Source organism: Calidris pugnax, unplaced genomic scaffold, assembly GCF_001431845.1.
Source record: "Calidris pugnax isolate Ruff unplaced genomic scaffold, ASM143184v1 scaffold36, whole genome shotgun sequence".
Lineage (NCBI taxonomy): Eukaryota > Metazoa > Chordata > Aves > Charadriiformes > Scolopacidae > Calidris > Calidris pugnax.
Window position 1 is genome coordinate 576,575 of NW_015090825.1, and position 16,885 is coordinate 593,459.

The following is a 16,885-nucleotide window of genomic DNA, read 5'->3' on the forward strand; positions in this document are numbered from 1 at the left end:
GTCTGATTCTCTGTTCCCTTTCATGGCACATCTCTCCTGACCTGTATCATAATCATGTATACCTTTCCATCAATAAACCTCCCTTTTACATTGGGCATTGGCTTTTTCTCAGTTTCACAGAACAAACATTTTAATGACAGTCCGCGTGTTATGGTTGCTGGCTGGGGAAAGATGGAGAGAAAAGTTACCTGTTGTGCCTGCAGCACTCAGCCTCCTCTTCTAGCTACAGCTGATAACCACTGGCAACTACTGTAATATGCAGCATGTTCAGTCCCTCCCACTTCTGAAGCGTAGGATCCATCACCCATGGATCCCATCTTTCCTCAACCTCTGCCCCTTTCACATAATAGTAGGGTTTTATGTGTGGACATCATGGAGTGACTCTGCATCATGCTTAGTTGAGGAGAGGGTGAAGAAAGGGGCAGGTTTCAGTCCTGACCTGGTGAGTGCCCGGTCCCACAATGAGAGGCAACGGGCACAAGCTGGAACATGGGAAGTTCCACTCAAATCTGAGGAAGAACTTCTTTGGGGTGAGGGTGGCTGAGCCCTGGAAGAAGCTGCCCAGGGAGGGTGTGGAGTCTCCTGCTCTGGAGATCTTCAAGCCCTGCCTGGATGCCATCCTGAGTGATGTGCTCTGGGCAGCCCTGCTTTGGCATGGGAGTTGGACTAGATGATCTCTAGAAGGTCCCTTCCAACTCCAGCAATTCCATGATTCCCAGGCCCATCTGTCCCCGAGCCTGGCCAGAGTTTACCCAAAAGAGATGGAGAGCCCAGATCATGGTACCCTGTCCCAACCACCAGTAACAAGCAAGCCTCCCCGTTTTCCTGCATCTCTTGTCATCCCCCACTTGGGGACATTGTGGTTTCTGCATACACAGACATGCTCGGGCTGCATCGTGCCGGAGCCGGTGGATGGGTGGGAAGAGCGTGACCAGAGCCCTGGCAGTGGGGACCAAGGGACAGGGAGGCATGGCTGGAAACAAAGGAACACAGCAGCATCTGGAGGCTTCAGGAAAGAAAGACAGATGCTGCTCTTCTTACCCACTGTGCCGGTGCCCTCCCGGGCTCCATCCTCCCCCGTGGGTGGGATTCAGCCCCACAGCCCCACTGGTGGTGGGATCCAGCCCCATGCCAGCTTGCTTGTGGTGTAGCGGGTACCAACCACCCACCACGTGGGAGCTGGGTTGGAACAGATGGATCCATGGTGGAGCAGAAGGGGAAGAGGCGCCGCCATGCAAGGGCGATGATGCAAACTGTTTTAAAGTGCTGAGGACTGGTTTGTGTACTCAAAGGATCCATTTCACCCAGCAATTTGCTCACATTGTGTGTGGACTGGAGTTTTTTTTTCAATGAAAATTCATCATAATGTCATAGAATTATAGAATCATAGAATGGTTTGGGTTGGAAGGGACCTTAAAGATCATTGAGTTCCAACCCCCCTGCCATGGGCAGGGACACCTCCCACCAGACCAGGTTGCTCCAAGCCCCATCCAGCCTGGCCTTGAACCCCTCCAGGGATGGGGCAGCCACAGCTTCTCTGGGCAACCTGTTCCAGTGTCTCACCACCCTCACAGCAAAGAATTTCTTTCTGATATCTAATCTAAATCTCCTCTCTTCCAACTTAAAACCATTACCCCCTTACCCCTTGTCTTGTTGATGCAGAATATTTCTCTTCCCAGAAGAGAAATAGCCTTTTGCAAAAAGGACTAAATAATTTGAGTCGGTTGGATTTGTGTACCCCTTGTCCTGTTGATGCAGAATATTTCTCTTCCCAAATAATTTTTTTTTTTTTTCTTTTGCAAAAGGAACTAAATAATTTGAGTCGGTTGGATTTGTGTTTCTGAGTTACTCAGTCCTCAACAAACCAGACGTCTGAGTCTCCACAGGCAGCAGGGTACCCAAATACACACAGGATCCCTCAGCCAAGTGTGAATTTCAGAATTGTGCAGAGCTGGCCATCCGGGATATGCATGATATTGATGTTATAAAAAGCCATTTCATTAAGTTTCACAGACAAGGAATTTGTGGGGCATGAAATTGCTTTGGGCAGAGCGCAGATTTCCCCTCTAAATTCCAAAATTAAAACTTCACCGGCAATAGGAGGGAAGTAAGAAAGGCTGTGAATTTTGCTTCCTTCACACACCCTGAACGATAGCGATTGACTCAATTTACAGGAGCATCAGACTGGGCTAAAGCAAGGGAATCAATAGTTATAGCAACAACATTGAAAAAGAGAGGAGGCTGCGTGGATGTGAATACAGGATGTGCATCTTTGCGGGGGGATTTAAGGCTAATTAAGCCAAGGCTTCAACATCCCACATGGAACTCATAAAAATCCCCCTCAGGTCTGGCCAAATGTTATTCTCTTCAGCCAAACATAATTTTCTGGGAAGAAACAAAGTCCTGAAAAAAAAAAAAAAAGCTGCATTTTTATCATTCTTGTGAAGCCGCCTTTTCCTCTTAGGCCAAACCTGAACTATTAAAACATCAAGAGCATGTTTCCCACTGCAGACTCTTCTTCTACATGCTGAAAATGCAATATATGTTACCTGATCTTATCCTGTGCCTCAAACAGTTAATTGCTGGTTGCAGTCAGATCTAATAAACATCCTCTGCTCATACTCTTTCTGCAGATTTTTACACATAGATCATGTTCTCCTTGGCTCCTGTTCCTTCAGGGAACAACAATATTCCTTAAAATGCATTCCAACACCTCCCAGATTTCTGGAACCTGACTATCTTGTTACAGCTATTTGTTCCATGGCACACACCTAAAACTGATGGTCTTTTTGTTCCATGGCACACACCTAAAACTGATGCAAGTTTATTAGATGTTGACTAAGCAAATCAGGGACACTCATTAGACAGTGTCACCTCTTCCTCTCTGAAGCATCTTCCTTCCTCCTGAAGCATCATATCATTCAGCCCCAGAGACTTGTGGAGTTCTAGGCCTCAAAAGGTCAAAACTACTTTAATTTTGGCAAAACTTACAGGCTCAGCAAACTCCAGGTCTGTGCATGTGTCTGTTAAAAACATGTACACTAAAAGCTATTCTGAAATGCAGGTTTTTGTGAATAAAAAAAGAGAGATAGCAAAGAGTACAATCACACGAGAATGTCTCTGATTAAAATGCTCTGTCAAGCTTACTTCCCTTTGTGCTAAATCCTTCTTTGTAGCATTTATTTGTGCCATGGGAATTGCTTTGCTGCTGATGGGGACTTCACGCTGAAGGATCTACTAAAGACTGATGTCACGGTCTAGTTGAGAAGAAGAGGACTTATAATGACCACACTTGTTCTGGAAACGGAACGTAAGCTTTTTTACTGTAGGTGATGAGTCTCATCCACAATGTGGGCAGCAGGATGCAGGATCTAGAGAAAAAACAAATGGACCTCCACAGGAAGATGAGCTCCTGCTTAGGCCCCTCAATTACTTACCCAGCACCCTCGTTAGAAAAAGGAGTCCTTGGTCCAGGGAATTTGTCTGCTCCATCTTTTGGTTCAAATCCTCTGTGACCCCTGCAGTGTCACAGGTAACAGTGCCAAGCTGTCAAACAATGGCACAGCAAGACCTCAGTTGTGTGACTTCTTTTATTTTCCACATCTTGCTACCTATTTGTTGATCTTCAGGTCTTCTCCTCACCATCCTTCCTCTCTGTGTATGATGACCAACCAATTAAATAATCAGAGAAGACCAGAAATGTCTTAACTGACCAGAGAAGACCAGAGGAACCTTCAGTCAAGAAATGGTGATGTGTCAAAAAGCTCTGAGGAAAAAACTCAGTCTTGCTCTGTTGAATTCATCTGCCACCTACCTGGTGGGCAATTAGGCAGGTAGGGCCATGTCTGCAGCCAAATGATCCCCACAACCTGAAGGGCTTCCTGAGGAACATCATTCATGTACATTTTAATTTTTTATTCAGAGTTACAATGAAAAGTTTTCTTAAAAATTTTTCAAGTGGAGAAGAAACCTTGTGCCAGCTACTCCTGTAGCTCAACAGCAAGAGAAAGCTTCTTTCTGTTCAGCCTTCTAAAGGGTCATCTTTTGAGGGTCAAGAAAATCCTACAAGCAAGGCATTACATTGAATACAGGACCCACAGACCCCCTTCAAGGAAACTTCTCATTCTTCCTCTTTCTGATCCTCTTGCAAGCCCAATACAATGATGCCTTTTGATCCTGCCCTGGAATCCTCCGCTTCCCCTTCCTGCCACACCAGTGTTCCTGCTGTGGAAACCAGTACCTCACTTAAGAACGTGCTTTCAGCAGGACTCCTGGACCCTTTGTTGACACACTATGTATATAACCTGACAGCTGGAAGATTTGCAAAATCTTATTTGAGAGTGAAGGGAAGGTATATATGAACAAGGCAGGCAGAGGTGGAGGCAATAAAAATCACCGTTCTGTGTATTGACAGGACTCTATGTGCATGCTACTAAAGTGCTAACCTTGCACATTTTTTTCAGCCTCCCACTCTTTGGCTCCGTACCCACAGTGAGGTGAAGGCTGGGTTATTACCGGGGGCAATTGCATAACCGTGCCACATGTTCTCCAGTTCACTTTACTGGAACTGACTAGCTTTAGGCCCCACTGGTCACCCTCACTGTCCCTCCTGTCAAGACAAGGTGTTTCCACACTTAGTGACCGAGGTATGTGCCGTGGTTAAGCTCCTGTGGGAAGTCCTGTGTTCTGAGTGTGGGATGCACAGCTGATTCTCTCCTCACAGCCCCTGAATGCTTAGACAAGGTCTTCTCCTGTTGCCTTCCTACCACCTGTGGCCAGCAGAAGGTATCCCCAAAACAGGATGGAACTGCAATGGTGCAATCAGGCTCGGTAGTGGGCCACTGTGTTCAGAAGGGTCACAAAAAATGGCATGTTCTCCAGCTGTGTTACAGCATCATGGGTCATACTCCTTTCCCTGATATGAAGGGCCAAACACAACCAGCTCTGTCCTGCCTAACAAGGTGCAACAGAAAAAAAGTAGAGATGCAGGGGAAAGGGTTAAACATGAGAATATCTGATTTCCTTGCCTCATGCTCCATTAAGTCTTCTTGTCTTGCTTTCCTGTAGAGTAGAGATGCAGGGGAAAGGGTTAAACATGAGAATATCTGATTTCCTTGCCTCATGCTCCATTAGGTCTTCTTGTCTTGCTTTCCTGTAGCATCTTCCATCTCAAGAATCTGGACAAATACTTATCAGCTAAGCCCCCAATCAGCTGATTTGGGGTTTCACTTTTTTGTAGCTAAATGAATGTCAAATATAAGTGAGAAAAATATTTGAAATGTCTATCCCATGTAAGCATGATCTTTTTCTCTATTGGCAGTCTTGAACGTGGCCTTGTGCCATGAAGTCTGGATGGTCTCTGGGGATGGCTATCCCAGGGCACCTCTGGGCAACTGATCTGTTGTTACATCACCCTCCGGGAAAGTGGTTTTTCCTTCTGTCTACTGCCACTGTGCACCTCTGAGAAGAGCCTGGCTCCAACTTCATTCCACCTGCCTTGAACACCAACCTCGAAGCCAGCAGAAGGACCGTCATGAGATGCCTGTACCCCACCTGAGGAGAGAGGGAGCCCAGGCAATACCATTGCAGCTAAAGATGAACACAAAGTCTCTACGCATTTTGAATGTCTTTTTATATGGAAAAGTTTTATCTGAAAAGAGGAGTCACATGACTCAAAAAAAGCATAGTTAATTGTCTCAAGTGCTGGCTTTAGAGGCACTTGTAAATGCTTTGGCTTTTTCTCTCCCCTTCCTTGGCAATGGTCTGAGTAACACAAACATATAAATGAAAACAGCTTTTCATTCTTTACTACATCAGGGATTGTCTTCATTTCTCTGCAATATCCAAAAAACATCTGTGAATATGCAAACACCTAGCTTCTTGTTTACATATTTAAATATTATTATATAGCGTTCACTAATTACCTTTAATGGATTTAACAGTGGGGTTTCAACAACTGGTCTTACTCTGTGTGTACCGTGTGCTATAGATATCAGACAGACATACTGAAGACTTCTCATGCCAGAGGGTTACCAACCTTGGTTGCAGCCTTTTTGGCAACACACAGTATAGATTTCTTTCAAGCCAAGACAAAGTTTGTACATAGGTGGTTGCGACGCATGAAGGACACCCATGCGATCTGGGACGAAGTTTGTACATAGGTGGTTGAGTCACCATCCCTGGATGTGTTTAAGAGTGGTTTAGATGTGGTGTTGGGGGATATGGTGTAGGGGAGAACTTTGTAGAGTAGGGTTGATGGCTGGACTCGATGATCCCAAGGGTCTTTTCCAACCTGAATGATTCTATGATTCTATGATTTGTTATAATATAGCTGGGAAAGGTGGAAAAACCGTACTTTGTATTAGGCTTATCCTACAAATGGGCTAGCCTGACATCACTGTAGTCACAGAACTATCTATAAAACCCAGCTACAGATCTGGTTTGCAATTTAATCTACAAAAATGCATGAAAATGAAAGTAATTAATTGATGCCTTTGCATGCCTGTATTTACTCATTTGTTCATGTGACACCACAGAAAATCAAGTCATATTTGGCAGCACAGCTGCCCACGCCTGGGAAAGGCAGTTAATTGGCCACCAGGCCTTTCCCTCAAGTTAAGATATTCAACAGGCCACTGAAGGGGATAATCTTTATTTTCTCTGATATTCTCAGTTTAATTTGAAGTTTAGCTTATGAAGCCTTTTTACAGTGTTTCACTTAATTGCATATTATTACAATTTGCATAATGTTCATGCTGTCTGAGGTTTTCTGATAAAGGACCTTCTCTTCACAATGGCCTGTGAAATATTTTGTCCCCCACAAGATAATAAATCTCTTACTTATCTCTCTGGGTACTGTTGTTACTCCTACTACTTAATACAAGTACTTTTGCTTGTAATGCTTTTTTATCATTTGAAATAAATTGCTTTGGGTTTCATTGCTTTAGACACAAAGGCTGGAGAAATTAATATCATTATCTGGATTTCCTTTAAAAGAAAAAATAGTGAATTCTTTTTTTTTTTTTTTCTCCTGAGGGATTTTTTCAGCCTTTACCAGAATAGTTGACACAATTTTGTTAATCAGAGCTGTTAATGTAAGTCTCAGGTTTTACAGTGACCATTTTCTCACCTGTCCTCATGCAAAGCTGATGTAGGCATTGAACAGAGATTCCTTTGCTAGAGCTACTGGCTTCCACGAGGGAACATTTTAGGCACAATATCCTCAGCTTTTTCTTTTAACACAGGCCTCTTCTTGAAAGCCAAAGGTTGATTTTAGTTTATGGTTTATTCAAAGACTCAGCACTGTGCTGGAGTCCTTGAGGTGGCAGAACAGGAACACAGTAAAGAAGCAGATGTCTTTCTTGAAATTATTTATTTTTGGTGACAGTGGCTCCAAAATGGCTTAAGGCTGCTGGGGCAGACAAGGATTCCTGCACATAATAGTACTGTGACAGTATTAAAGGTATTTACACCCACCCACAGACACCTTTTCTTCCTGCAATTGCAGTGACCAGTGAGCCACTCTGTTGCTGGACAATTGGTTGCCTACAAAGTTAACAATAGTAACTGAAAAGAAGTCAGAGGAAAATACACCAAAATTGGGTTAGGGTGATTAAAACGGGCTGATTAAAGCTGACTATCTGACAATGCACATTGAAAAAATATACTTTTTTCCTACAGTCGTCATCAACTTGGAGGTGTAGAACAGTTCACCTTTTTCTGCTCATCTTTGCTAGGCAATGCAGTGAAGACTGTATGGTTTATAGGAATCTGCAGGATGAGGTTTGCTTTGATTGGCCATACCTATGATGGCCTGTGTTAACTTATTAATTGCGTCTTCTGTGTCAGTCAGTCCTACTCAAAATAACGTATTTTAGATTGCTGGTGGAAAGCAACTTGCAAAGGAAATATTTGGAGAATAAAATGCTCCAGAAAGTTAAAAAATAGTAATAGTGATACATTCAGGCAAAGCAGAAGTGCTCCCAAGGCATCTGTTTCTTACTGACCTGGTATCTTGCTCCATTTCAATATGATATGACCTGGAAAGGAAATCCAATGTAACTTACCAGTATATCACCATAACCTCTCTGAGAATTATCAAGAATCAAGGCAATTTTCCTAAGAGCTCTTTGGAACAAATTAAAATTTCAGAATAATGTTATCATTTTAATTGAGGAGCGGAAATAAATAAGAAGTTTAAAAAACCTTCTATGGAACAGCCAAAAGATGGGTTACTCTTGAAACTGAAAGTAAATGTATACGATCATTCGTTTTCAAGCAGGATGAACCAAAGTCCGTTACTATCATTCAGGATTGAAATCTTTCTTCTTGGAGGTTTATAAGAAATTACATTTGGACATTTTGGCCCTATCAGCCATTTACTGTGATGTGGCCTAAATTAAATTATTTGTGATCAACAGTTTGATACAGCTTAGGCTTTGTACCAGCTTAATAGGGAGATAGTGACTGAAGATACTAGATGTGGCCTAAATTAAATTATTTGTGATCAATAGTTTGATACAGCGACCCACTTAGGCTTTGTACCACCTTAATAGGGAGATAGTGACTGAAGATACTAGCTACATAGATTGTCTCTTCTTCTGGCAGGTGGGCAGTGACGTCAGACAGGTATGAAGTATTATCACAAGAGGAAATCTCTTTCCTGTGGTTAAAATCATGACTGCTGCTGTGTACGGCAAAGATGTTGTGTGTCTTTTCCAGCAGAGGTATCTTTCACTAGACCAGCTAACCTTGTTGGAAGAAGGATACCACCTGGTCTAGCAGGAGGTGCTCCTGCCCATGGCAGGGGGGTTGGAACCCGATGATCTTTAAGGTCCCTTCCAACTCTATCCGTTCTATGATTCTACGATTCTAAGAAGCCAGTCTTTCAGACACACAGTCTCTCCTTCAGGTCTGAAAAAAGCACCAAAAAGCTTTCGAGCTGGTAGCTACATAGATTGTCTCTTCGTCTGGCAGGTGGGCAGTGACGTCAGACAGGTATGAAGTATTATCACAAGAGGAAATCTCTTTCCTGTGGTTAAAATCATGACTGCTGCTGTGTTCGGCAAAGATGTTGTGTGTCTTTTCCATCAGAGGTATCTTTCACTAGACCAGCTAACCTTGTTGGAAGAAGGCTACCACCTGGTCTAGCAGGAGGTGCTCCTGCCCATGGCAGGGGGGTTGGAACCCGATGATCTTTAAGGTCCCTTCCAACTCTATCCGTTCTATGATTCTACGATTTCTAAGAAGTCAGTCTTTCAGAAACACAGTCTCTCCTTCAGGTCTGAAAAAAGCACCAAAAAGCTTTCGAGCTGGAGTGTTCTGAGCTTTAGGAGAGAGGAACCACCTCAAGCACCAATTGCCTGAGCCCAAGGGCAGTTAGTGCTTGTGGAGCAAAGTGGGCGTTAAGAGTGTCACACATCTGGTAAGTGGCTCCTGGGGGACTGAGAAGCAGATATATTATACCTTGTGGATGGTAAATTGGTTAGTAGAAGAAAACCATAATGAGCACCATCTCAATTGAATCGCTGGTTTTGGAAGAAGACCATAACGAGCACCATCTCAATTGAATCGCTGGTTTTGATGGTCCTGTAGAATGTGAGTTTTACATGCTCACCCTTAAAGTGTACTTTGCATGTGTCCATTCAGATTTCTTTTTCATTTCAGTTTACAGCAGCCTGAAGGACAGCAGGCAGTGTGGGGTGAGTCATGTTTTCCAGCAAATGCCCAGGATGTTATTGCTTTGAAAACCACTATTTTGCACGAGTTATTTACCAGAGAAGTCAAAGATGGGAGTGAGAGGACAGACAATAGTGGGCATTTCTGGAGAAAGATCTCTATGGGGTTTATTACTTGGTAGTCACACAACTACTTTTTTTATCAGTGTTTCCATCTCTAGCTGATAATCTGCTAAATCTTTTGGTTTGTGTGAGAATGCATTCATTTTTTCTCCATATGACATTTATATAACACTCCCCCTCTCAGCAGATACCGGCTGCCTCCCGACTGTTTTGCTGACTTTTGGGGTTTATAAAGGGTGTTAAATTTTATTCCATGAGACCGAGACTGATTTTTTTAACACCGTTCTTAAACTTCCCTTCATGCACAGACATTTCTCCTTGGTCCTTTGCACAGCAATTCCCTGAAGTTTTCTGGCTACTACATCAGAGTCAAGACTCACTGTACAGCTAACATTCAGTCTCAACATTCACTCTTTTTCAAAGCTTAATCTTCAGGCAAAGAGCAAAGTGATCTCGTAAGCTCCCTTGCACAGATCAGAGAACTTCTGCCATAAATGTGGCTTCCCATAGATACGTTCAAGGTGGTTTGTGCTGAAGTTATTTTCTCTGCTGGGCTATTCCCACACAACAGAACTCTTCTCAGGGATCATGAACTCCATGAAGAATCTTACTGAACCCTTTCACCACACAGGCACTGGAGGGGATACTGAGAGCTGCAATTTTTCAGTTTTCCACACATTGGTGCAAACACCCCACTTAGTCAGGCTTCTCAGAGAGTGCTCCTAGTTTGGACTGAATATTTCTGTTCAATGACCTGCTGGAATTCAGCAAACTTTTTTTTTTTTTTTCTTACTAGATTCAACTTCTGGACAAGCTGCTACAACCAGAGGTTTGCAGAAGACCTGAGTCAAGCAGCACTGTTTCTGAGTAGCTTCTGTTAAAAAAGTGACTTACAGCAGCACAGATCTGAACCTGGCAAAGGAAAGGAAAGGAAAGGAGGAGCCACCTGGAACACCGGTGCTCCAGGTGACCTTGAATGACAGAGGATCACCACCATGCTGGGGGGGGGCGAGGATATCTCCCAAAAGTATTGTGTAATATTTTGTGCATATTCACAGTGGAAACGGAACTTATTTCCATATCTAGATCAGTTCCTCACCTCATTTTGGGTTATATATTCCTGACAGATTAATTGTCTGACCCATAGTACTGCTGTTAGCAAACCTGTCAGTAAACTACTGCAGTATTCTGTTAACATAATATAGGCAATGTTTCTGCCTATGGGTTTCCTTTTGTTCTTAAAATACCTGTAAAATTGGCTTTTGGCTTCAAAAGGTCACAGTACCCCACATCAAAGTACTGTGATTAGATGCTGCCCACAGGGAATACTGCCCTGTCTCGAACATAGTTCATTTCCCCAATACTGTGGATTTCTGACGGGTTAAAGAAAGCAGGGCATGAATCATTCAAAAATTTCTAATATAAGCACTATCCAATAAATACCCTTCCCCCACTTGGAAACTCTCTGGCCAAATAGTGTCCTTCTGTTCCAGCTCCTCCTTACATGCCTCTCCCGGTTTCCGGATGGGTCCTGGCCCCCAGCCCTTATCTCCTCCAGCCCCTGGGCTGTTTACAGAGAGCAGTTATAAAGAGGCTGACCCAGCAGAGAGTGGAGGGGAATTACAAGGTGCAGGAAAACAGCAGCACCAGAGCAGGCTGGGTGTCTGCTTGACTCACCACGACCTGCTCTGCACCATGGGGAAGGACGGGCTGCCCAGCAAACCAACCATCTTCCTTCTTCTCCTCTTCTTCCTTCCTGGAAATACCTCTCCCACCACAGAACCGTAAGCTACACATGTGGAAAGGGGGGTGGGGGGGGTGGGGGAGAAGGGGAGGTCTTAGTGTGCCTTTTTTTTCCTTCAATTTTCTTCCTTGCTGTGATTCTTCAAACAACTCTGCCAGGCTCTTCCACTCCTGCCCTCCACCCCACAACTAGCCAAGCCCTGAGCTTCCCACACAGCTCTGCCAGTGCTCCCCACTCTCTCCCTGCAGCCCCTTGGTTGTCCAGCCTTGGGACAACCCCCCTTCCACAGCTCTGCCACTACCCACACTCCTGCCCTGTAGCCTCCTGATGGTCTGCTTCCCCACAACACCTTTGCCTAAGCATATTCCCCCCTAGAAACCCTCAGGTTTGGTACGCAGGATGCCAGAACCTATGTACCTACCTTTCCCGTAGTATCCTTGTTCCGAGCACTGATTTATTTCTCCCCCACTCTCCTGTTGCTTTCAAGCCGGTTGGCTCCCCTTTCTCCTGTTTCTTTTCCAAGCCAGTTTGTTTCCCTTGGCAGCATTCGGATGTACTTGTTCCCAATCTGTGACCCAGATTCTCTCCCCCTGGCCCGGAGCCTGGCGCTGGCCCCTTCCCCTGGGGCACCCACCCCGGGGCTCCGCAGAGCACCCACCTTGCTGAGAGCCCCCTGGGAGAGGGTGGCAGGGGCAGACCTGGAGGCTGGCATCCTCACCCCAGCCTCCCCCACCGCAGGGGATTGCTCCAGAGGCTCTAGTCTGGAGGAGAGCAGCCCCCCACCTCTTAAAATCCTGGCTGCTGGCACACGCTGTGCCTCTCGCTGTGCTGGCAGAAGGGCAGTTCTCGCCACCATGGGTCTCCTCATGCCTGCTGCAGAGATTTCGTGCCCACCAGCAGCTGTAGCAGAAGGTGCTGCCCTTCGCTGTGTGGTTCAGAGGTGAAGTGGTGACGAGCTTAGACCAAAGGACCTTTGACTCGCCCTGTGCCATCAACCTCCCATTCATCTGCCCTGTTTGGGTGTTTCAGGGGCAGACCAGCCAGCCAAGTCTGCTTTGGGGTCAGGCTGAGCTCTCTGGTCTCCTTACGGTAGTCTGTTGTAATTAAGCAATTAAGTAATCTTAATTCATCCCCGCACAAGATCAGGGGGAAAGGGAACAGAATCACATGGGGTTGGAAGGGACCTCTGGAGATCTTCTAGTCCAACTCCCCTGCCAAAGCAGGGCCACCCAGAGCAGGTTGCACGGGAACGTGTCCAGGCGGGTTTGGAATGTCTCCAGAGATGGACTCCACAACCTCCCTGGGCAGCTTATATATATTATTACTGATGATACCGATCATTATAAATTTTTTGTCTAGTTCCAAAGTAAAATGCAAATATTGTACAGCACCCATTAGGGCAGAGTAGTCAGATAAGTTTATAGACTAGAAAAGGTTATTAGAAAGATCAAGTTTTCAGCCCCACAGAAGTTTTTATATAGTATGCTTAGTAGCAAGTACTGTGTTTGTAAGTGGAGAGGGAAATATTAGATCATTTGTTACACACTGATTGATTGCTGTCAGGTTTTACATTTAAAATAAGATCTGGGTTTTAAAAAAATCTCATCTAGGAGTCTGACCAGAGGGCAATCATGAACAATGCCTACAGCTGTATGGGTACTGGTAGCATAAAAAGTCACAAAGTAGCAGCCTTCAGGGATATACAAAATTAGAAGACATGAAAGACTGAGGTTGGAAGGACTCATTTTCCACAAGAGATTGAAATAAAAGATTAAGAAACGTTACCGAAACCAGATGCTATTTTTTCAGCTGTCATAGGATTGACATAGCTCCATGCTACTTCTATAGGAGCTAATGAAAAGCTTTCCAAAGTACTCCATGAAAATATGTGGTCACACTCATTTCCTTTTCATATGAACCCGTACTGCTCAGTCCTCTCCTCCTGTGAGCAACATCCTGCTCTTCATCCCTGACCTGAGCACCATTTTGGGAGGGGAGAAGGAGGAAAGGCAGAGAGGGGTGAGGGAGAGAGAGGTGTAGCTGGCATCCACAGAGTGAATGTAGGAGCCCCGTAAATAGCTGGGGAGCAGGGAGGCAGTGGAATCTGAGCAGTGAACTGCTAGGTAAGGGTGAGGGTGGTGGTTCTGTTTGAAGTGCTACAGGGTAGATCAAATGCTGTGTATAACACAGAAGGGCAGTCACCCTCAAACTGGAGACAAAATGAAGCTTCCAATCAAGGCTTGCATCCTGTACCCAGCACAAGGAGGGGGAGAGCTTCTTTGAGCAGCAGCTGTTGCTGCTATTTCTGTTTCAGACATGGCCGGCTGTACAGGAGGCACAATTAAGGTTCAGACCCTTATTCACCAAGTTAGTTCAGCACTGGAACGGGTGACCCAGAGAAATGGTGGGATCTCCATCTGTGGAGTCCTTTGCAACAGTCCTGTTGCAGGAGAGAAGCTGGGCTTGAGACATCCAGAGATCCCTCGCAACCAAAAAATTTATGATTCTGTAAAACACTGATAGAGAGATGAATATTTTTTTTTTTCTTGCTCTGGATCTGTTCTGGAAGAAACCAATAGGGGGTATTGTTCAGTAGGAGGAATCGTTTTCCTATTCTGACATGTGGTTGGGCATGCCAGCTACTTCAAAATGCAGTGTAGTTGCTTGGACTATGCTGCATATAGCCAGAAATGCTAGATCATGGTGGCACATGAATGGGCAGGTGTGCGTTTGGACTGATACGGGCTGATAAAGTTCACTGGTGTTTGTGGTTGGATGTTTGCTGCAGGAAGTAGCTGAGAGTCCATACGCAGATGTTAATCCATCTCAAGACAGAGCATTACCTTCTGCATGCAGACAAACTCATCATTTTTGCTTCAGCCACTTTCTCTAGGGTCTCCTACCGGCCCTGGTTGTCTACTTCTGCTGTAGCCACTGCCTCTGTTTTCAAAACACTTCATTGCATGCAGGGAGGCTACTGAGGTCTCTTTTGGCAGCCCAGATGCTTTTTTGTCCTGGAATGTCTATACATGGACTTTGTGACCCAAGTTATTTAAAGCCCTCACAGTAATTTAATTCCTGTAGCTCTTTTCACCAACACATCCCAAAACAGCTAAAGGGAGGTCTATAAACAGCGCGTTTCACATCCTTGTTTCAAAGGCAGGGAAGCCAGTCGAGGGGGAAGTTCTGTGCATCGGCCAAAATTTCAGCAGAACAGTGAACAGGAAGAGGAACGAGGCCAAATTCCCCATGAACTAGGTCAGGCTGTCCCTTCGGTAGGCTGGGTGTTACAGTCGGATTGCCGGTGCCACTGCCAGGGGGCAGGGGAAATGAGATTAGGGGGAGCAGGCACTGGGTGAAGCTGTGGTGAGAAAGCTGTGGAGGGAGGGGAGCACTGAAGCAAGCGGAGGGTCCCAAGCTGTAAGTGACTCCCCAGGTGGCTGGAGGTCCCTCCTTTCCCACCTTCTGCAGCAGGATGCACTGAGCAGAGTTAGAATCATAGAATGGTTAAGAGTTGGAAGGGATATGAAAGATCATCAAGCCTGCCTTGGGCAGGGATGCCTCCCACCAAACCAGGTTGATCAAAGCCCCATCCAGCCTGGCCTTGAACCCCTCCAGGGATGGGGCAGCCACAGCTTCTCTGGGCAACCTGTTCCAGTGTCTCACCACCCTCACCGCAAAGAATTTCTTTCTGGTATCTAATCTAAATCTCCCCTCTTCCAATTTAAAACCATTACCCCTTGTCCTGTCACTGCACTTCCTGACAAAGAGTCCCTCCCCAGCCCAAGAGTTGCCAGCTGGCATTTATCCCACTGGTGAGGGAAATGGAGGTACTGCCTGGGTCCCACTGCCTCCACAGTATCTGTAGGACTTCCCGAAAGCTCAGAGCCCAGGCAATAACATAGCTGTGGATGGGCCCAGCTCTCTCTCTCCTCAGGGCTGGCACCATCTGGCAAGGTGCACATTAGCCTTCCTCCGTGGAGAGCCCATGGAAAAGTGGTATGAGCGGTCCTGACCACAGCTTTCCTCCTATACATGTAGTGATTATATACCTTGTAGACCAAATTGCCATCAGAACCCCCTGCTTGCTGCACCTGGATAGCCTGAATGTGTGCAGGGAAAAAGGAATACTAGGTCCATAAAAGTGGTCCAGCATCAGGCCAGGGGACTACATTAGCTCTGTCTTCTGTCTGTGCTGGTGGCCAGCCATGGGTGGTGAAGAACAGAGTAGAGGAGGTAAGGTGAGTAGAAATGAGTTTCCCATCTGCTGTAGCCATACGGAGCTCCTGTCAATCAGAGGTTCAAGGTCTTAAATTGGCAGGGATTACACCTGCTCTGCTACATTTTGTAGCCTTTTCTGGGCAATGAATTTACCCACGATATTTTTTTATAATATCAGGAATAGCTGATCTTCTTGCCCTTATGAGCCTCATACCAAATTTTATGTAGCTGGTGTCATAGGGCACATATGTATGCCTCGGCGAGTTACTGGCAGGGGGGGAGTGACGGCTTCTTTTAAGGATCTGTACTTGGCTGGACAGACAGGTAAAACCCTAATTATCCAACTCAGTGGCACCTGCTGGCTCCTTTAGTTCCTCATGAAGGGAAGGACAGTTGTCTGCTCTCTGTCACCTGATGCAGCCCAGCTATATGTGCCCTTCTTGGGCTGCTTGAGAGCACACAAACTAGCCATGCCAGAATTGTACATTTGGGTTTTACAACACCTAGCAGCACTAAATTCCTCAGCTTAATTTTGTACCTTAGTGAAAAAGTTTCTGCTTCCTTCTGTTTTTTAGCCAGCTGCTTAATATTTTCCCCTGGTGTTGTTTACTACACGCATTGTCACAGGTGATCAACAAATTATACTTTCTTTTATGCATATCATGACTTTACAGCTTTTTGTCCTGCCTTTTTCCAAGCTGAAGAGTCTCTAGTGTCTCCTCCTATGGAAATCATTCCATATCATCGCTGCCTTCATTCACTGAATCTTTTCTGCTAAATCCTTTTTATAAACACACACCGCATGGCAGATGTGGAAGTACCTTGCAATTAACAGTGGCAAAACAATGTGTTACGATTTGTCCTCTGTTCCTTTCTGAACAGTTCCTTGTGGTCCATTTGTTATTTATCACCGAATGAGGATTTTCCAAGAGTGAACAGTGCTCATGTCTGAGTTGTAGTATCCCACTTAGTGATACAGGATACACACAGTAGCATATATACTCTTGGGGTAATTTTTCCTTCCTCTATTGACTGTTTTCCCTTTATGAACAGTTTGTTTGCCATTTTTGCTACACAGTCTCACCGTATGACAACAATTTTCATCAAAAATATAAGTCAG

At 45.2% G+C, this 16,885-nt stretch overlaps 1 protein-coding gene across 1 annotated transcript in view; it reads left to right on the top strand.

The window, feature by feature from the left end:
- The first annotated feature begins 11,309 nt into the window (after positions 1-11,309).
- The window catches only part of LOC106886875 (alpha-2-macroglobulin-like), a 44,741-nt gene continuing 39,165 nt past the window's right edge, over positions 11,310-16,885 (top strand). The window contains exon 1 of the mRNA XM_014940134.1: positions 11,310-11,584. Within this exon, the coding sequence (XP_014795620.1) occupies positions 11,325-11,584 (260 nt within the window). The 5' untranslated portion in view covers positions 11,310-11,324. The remainder of the gene's footprint in view (positions 11,585-16,885) is intronic.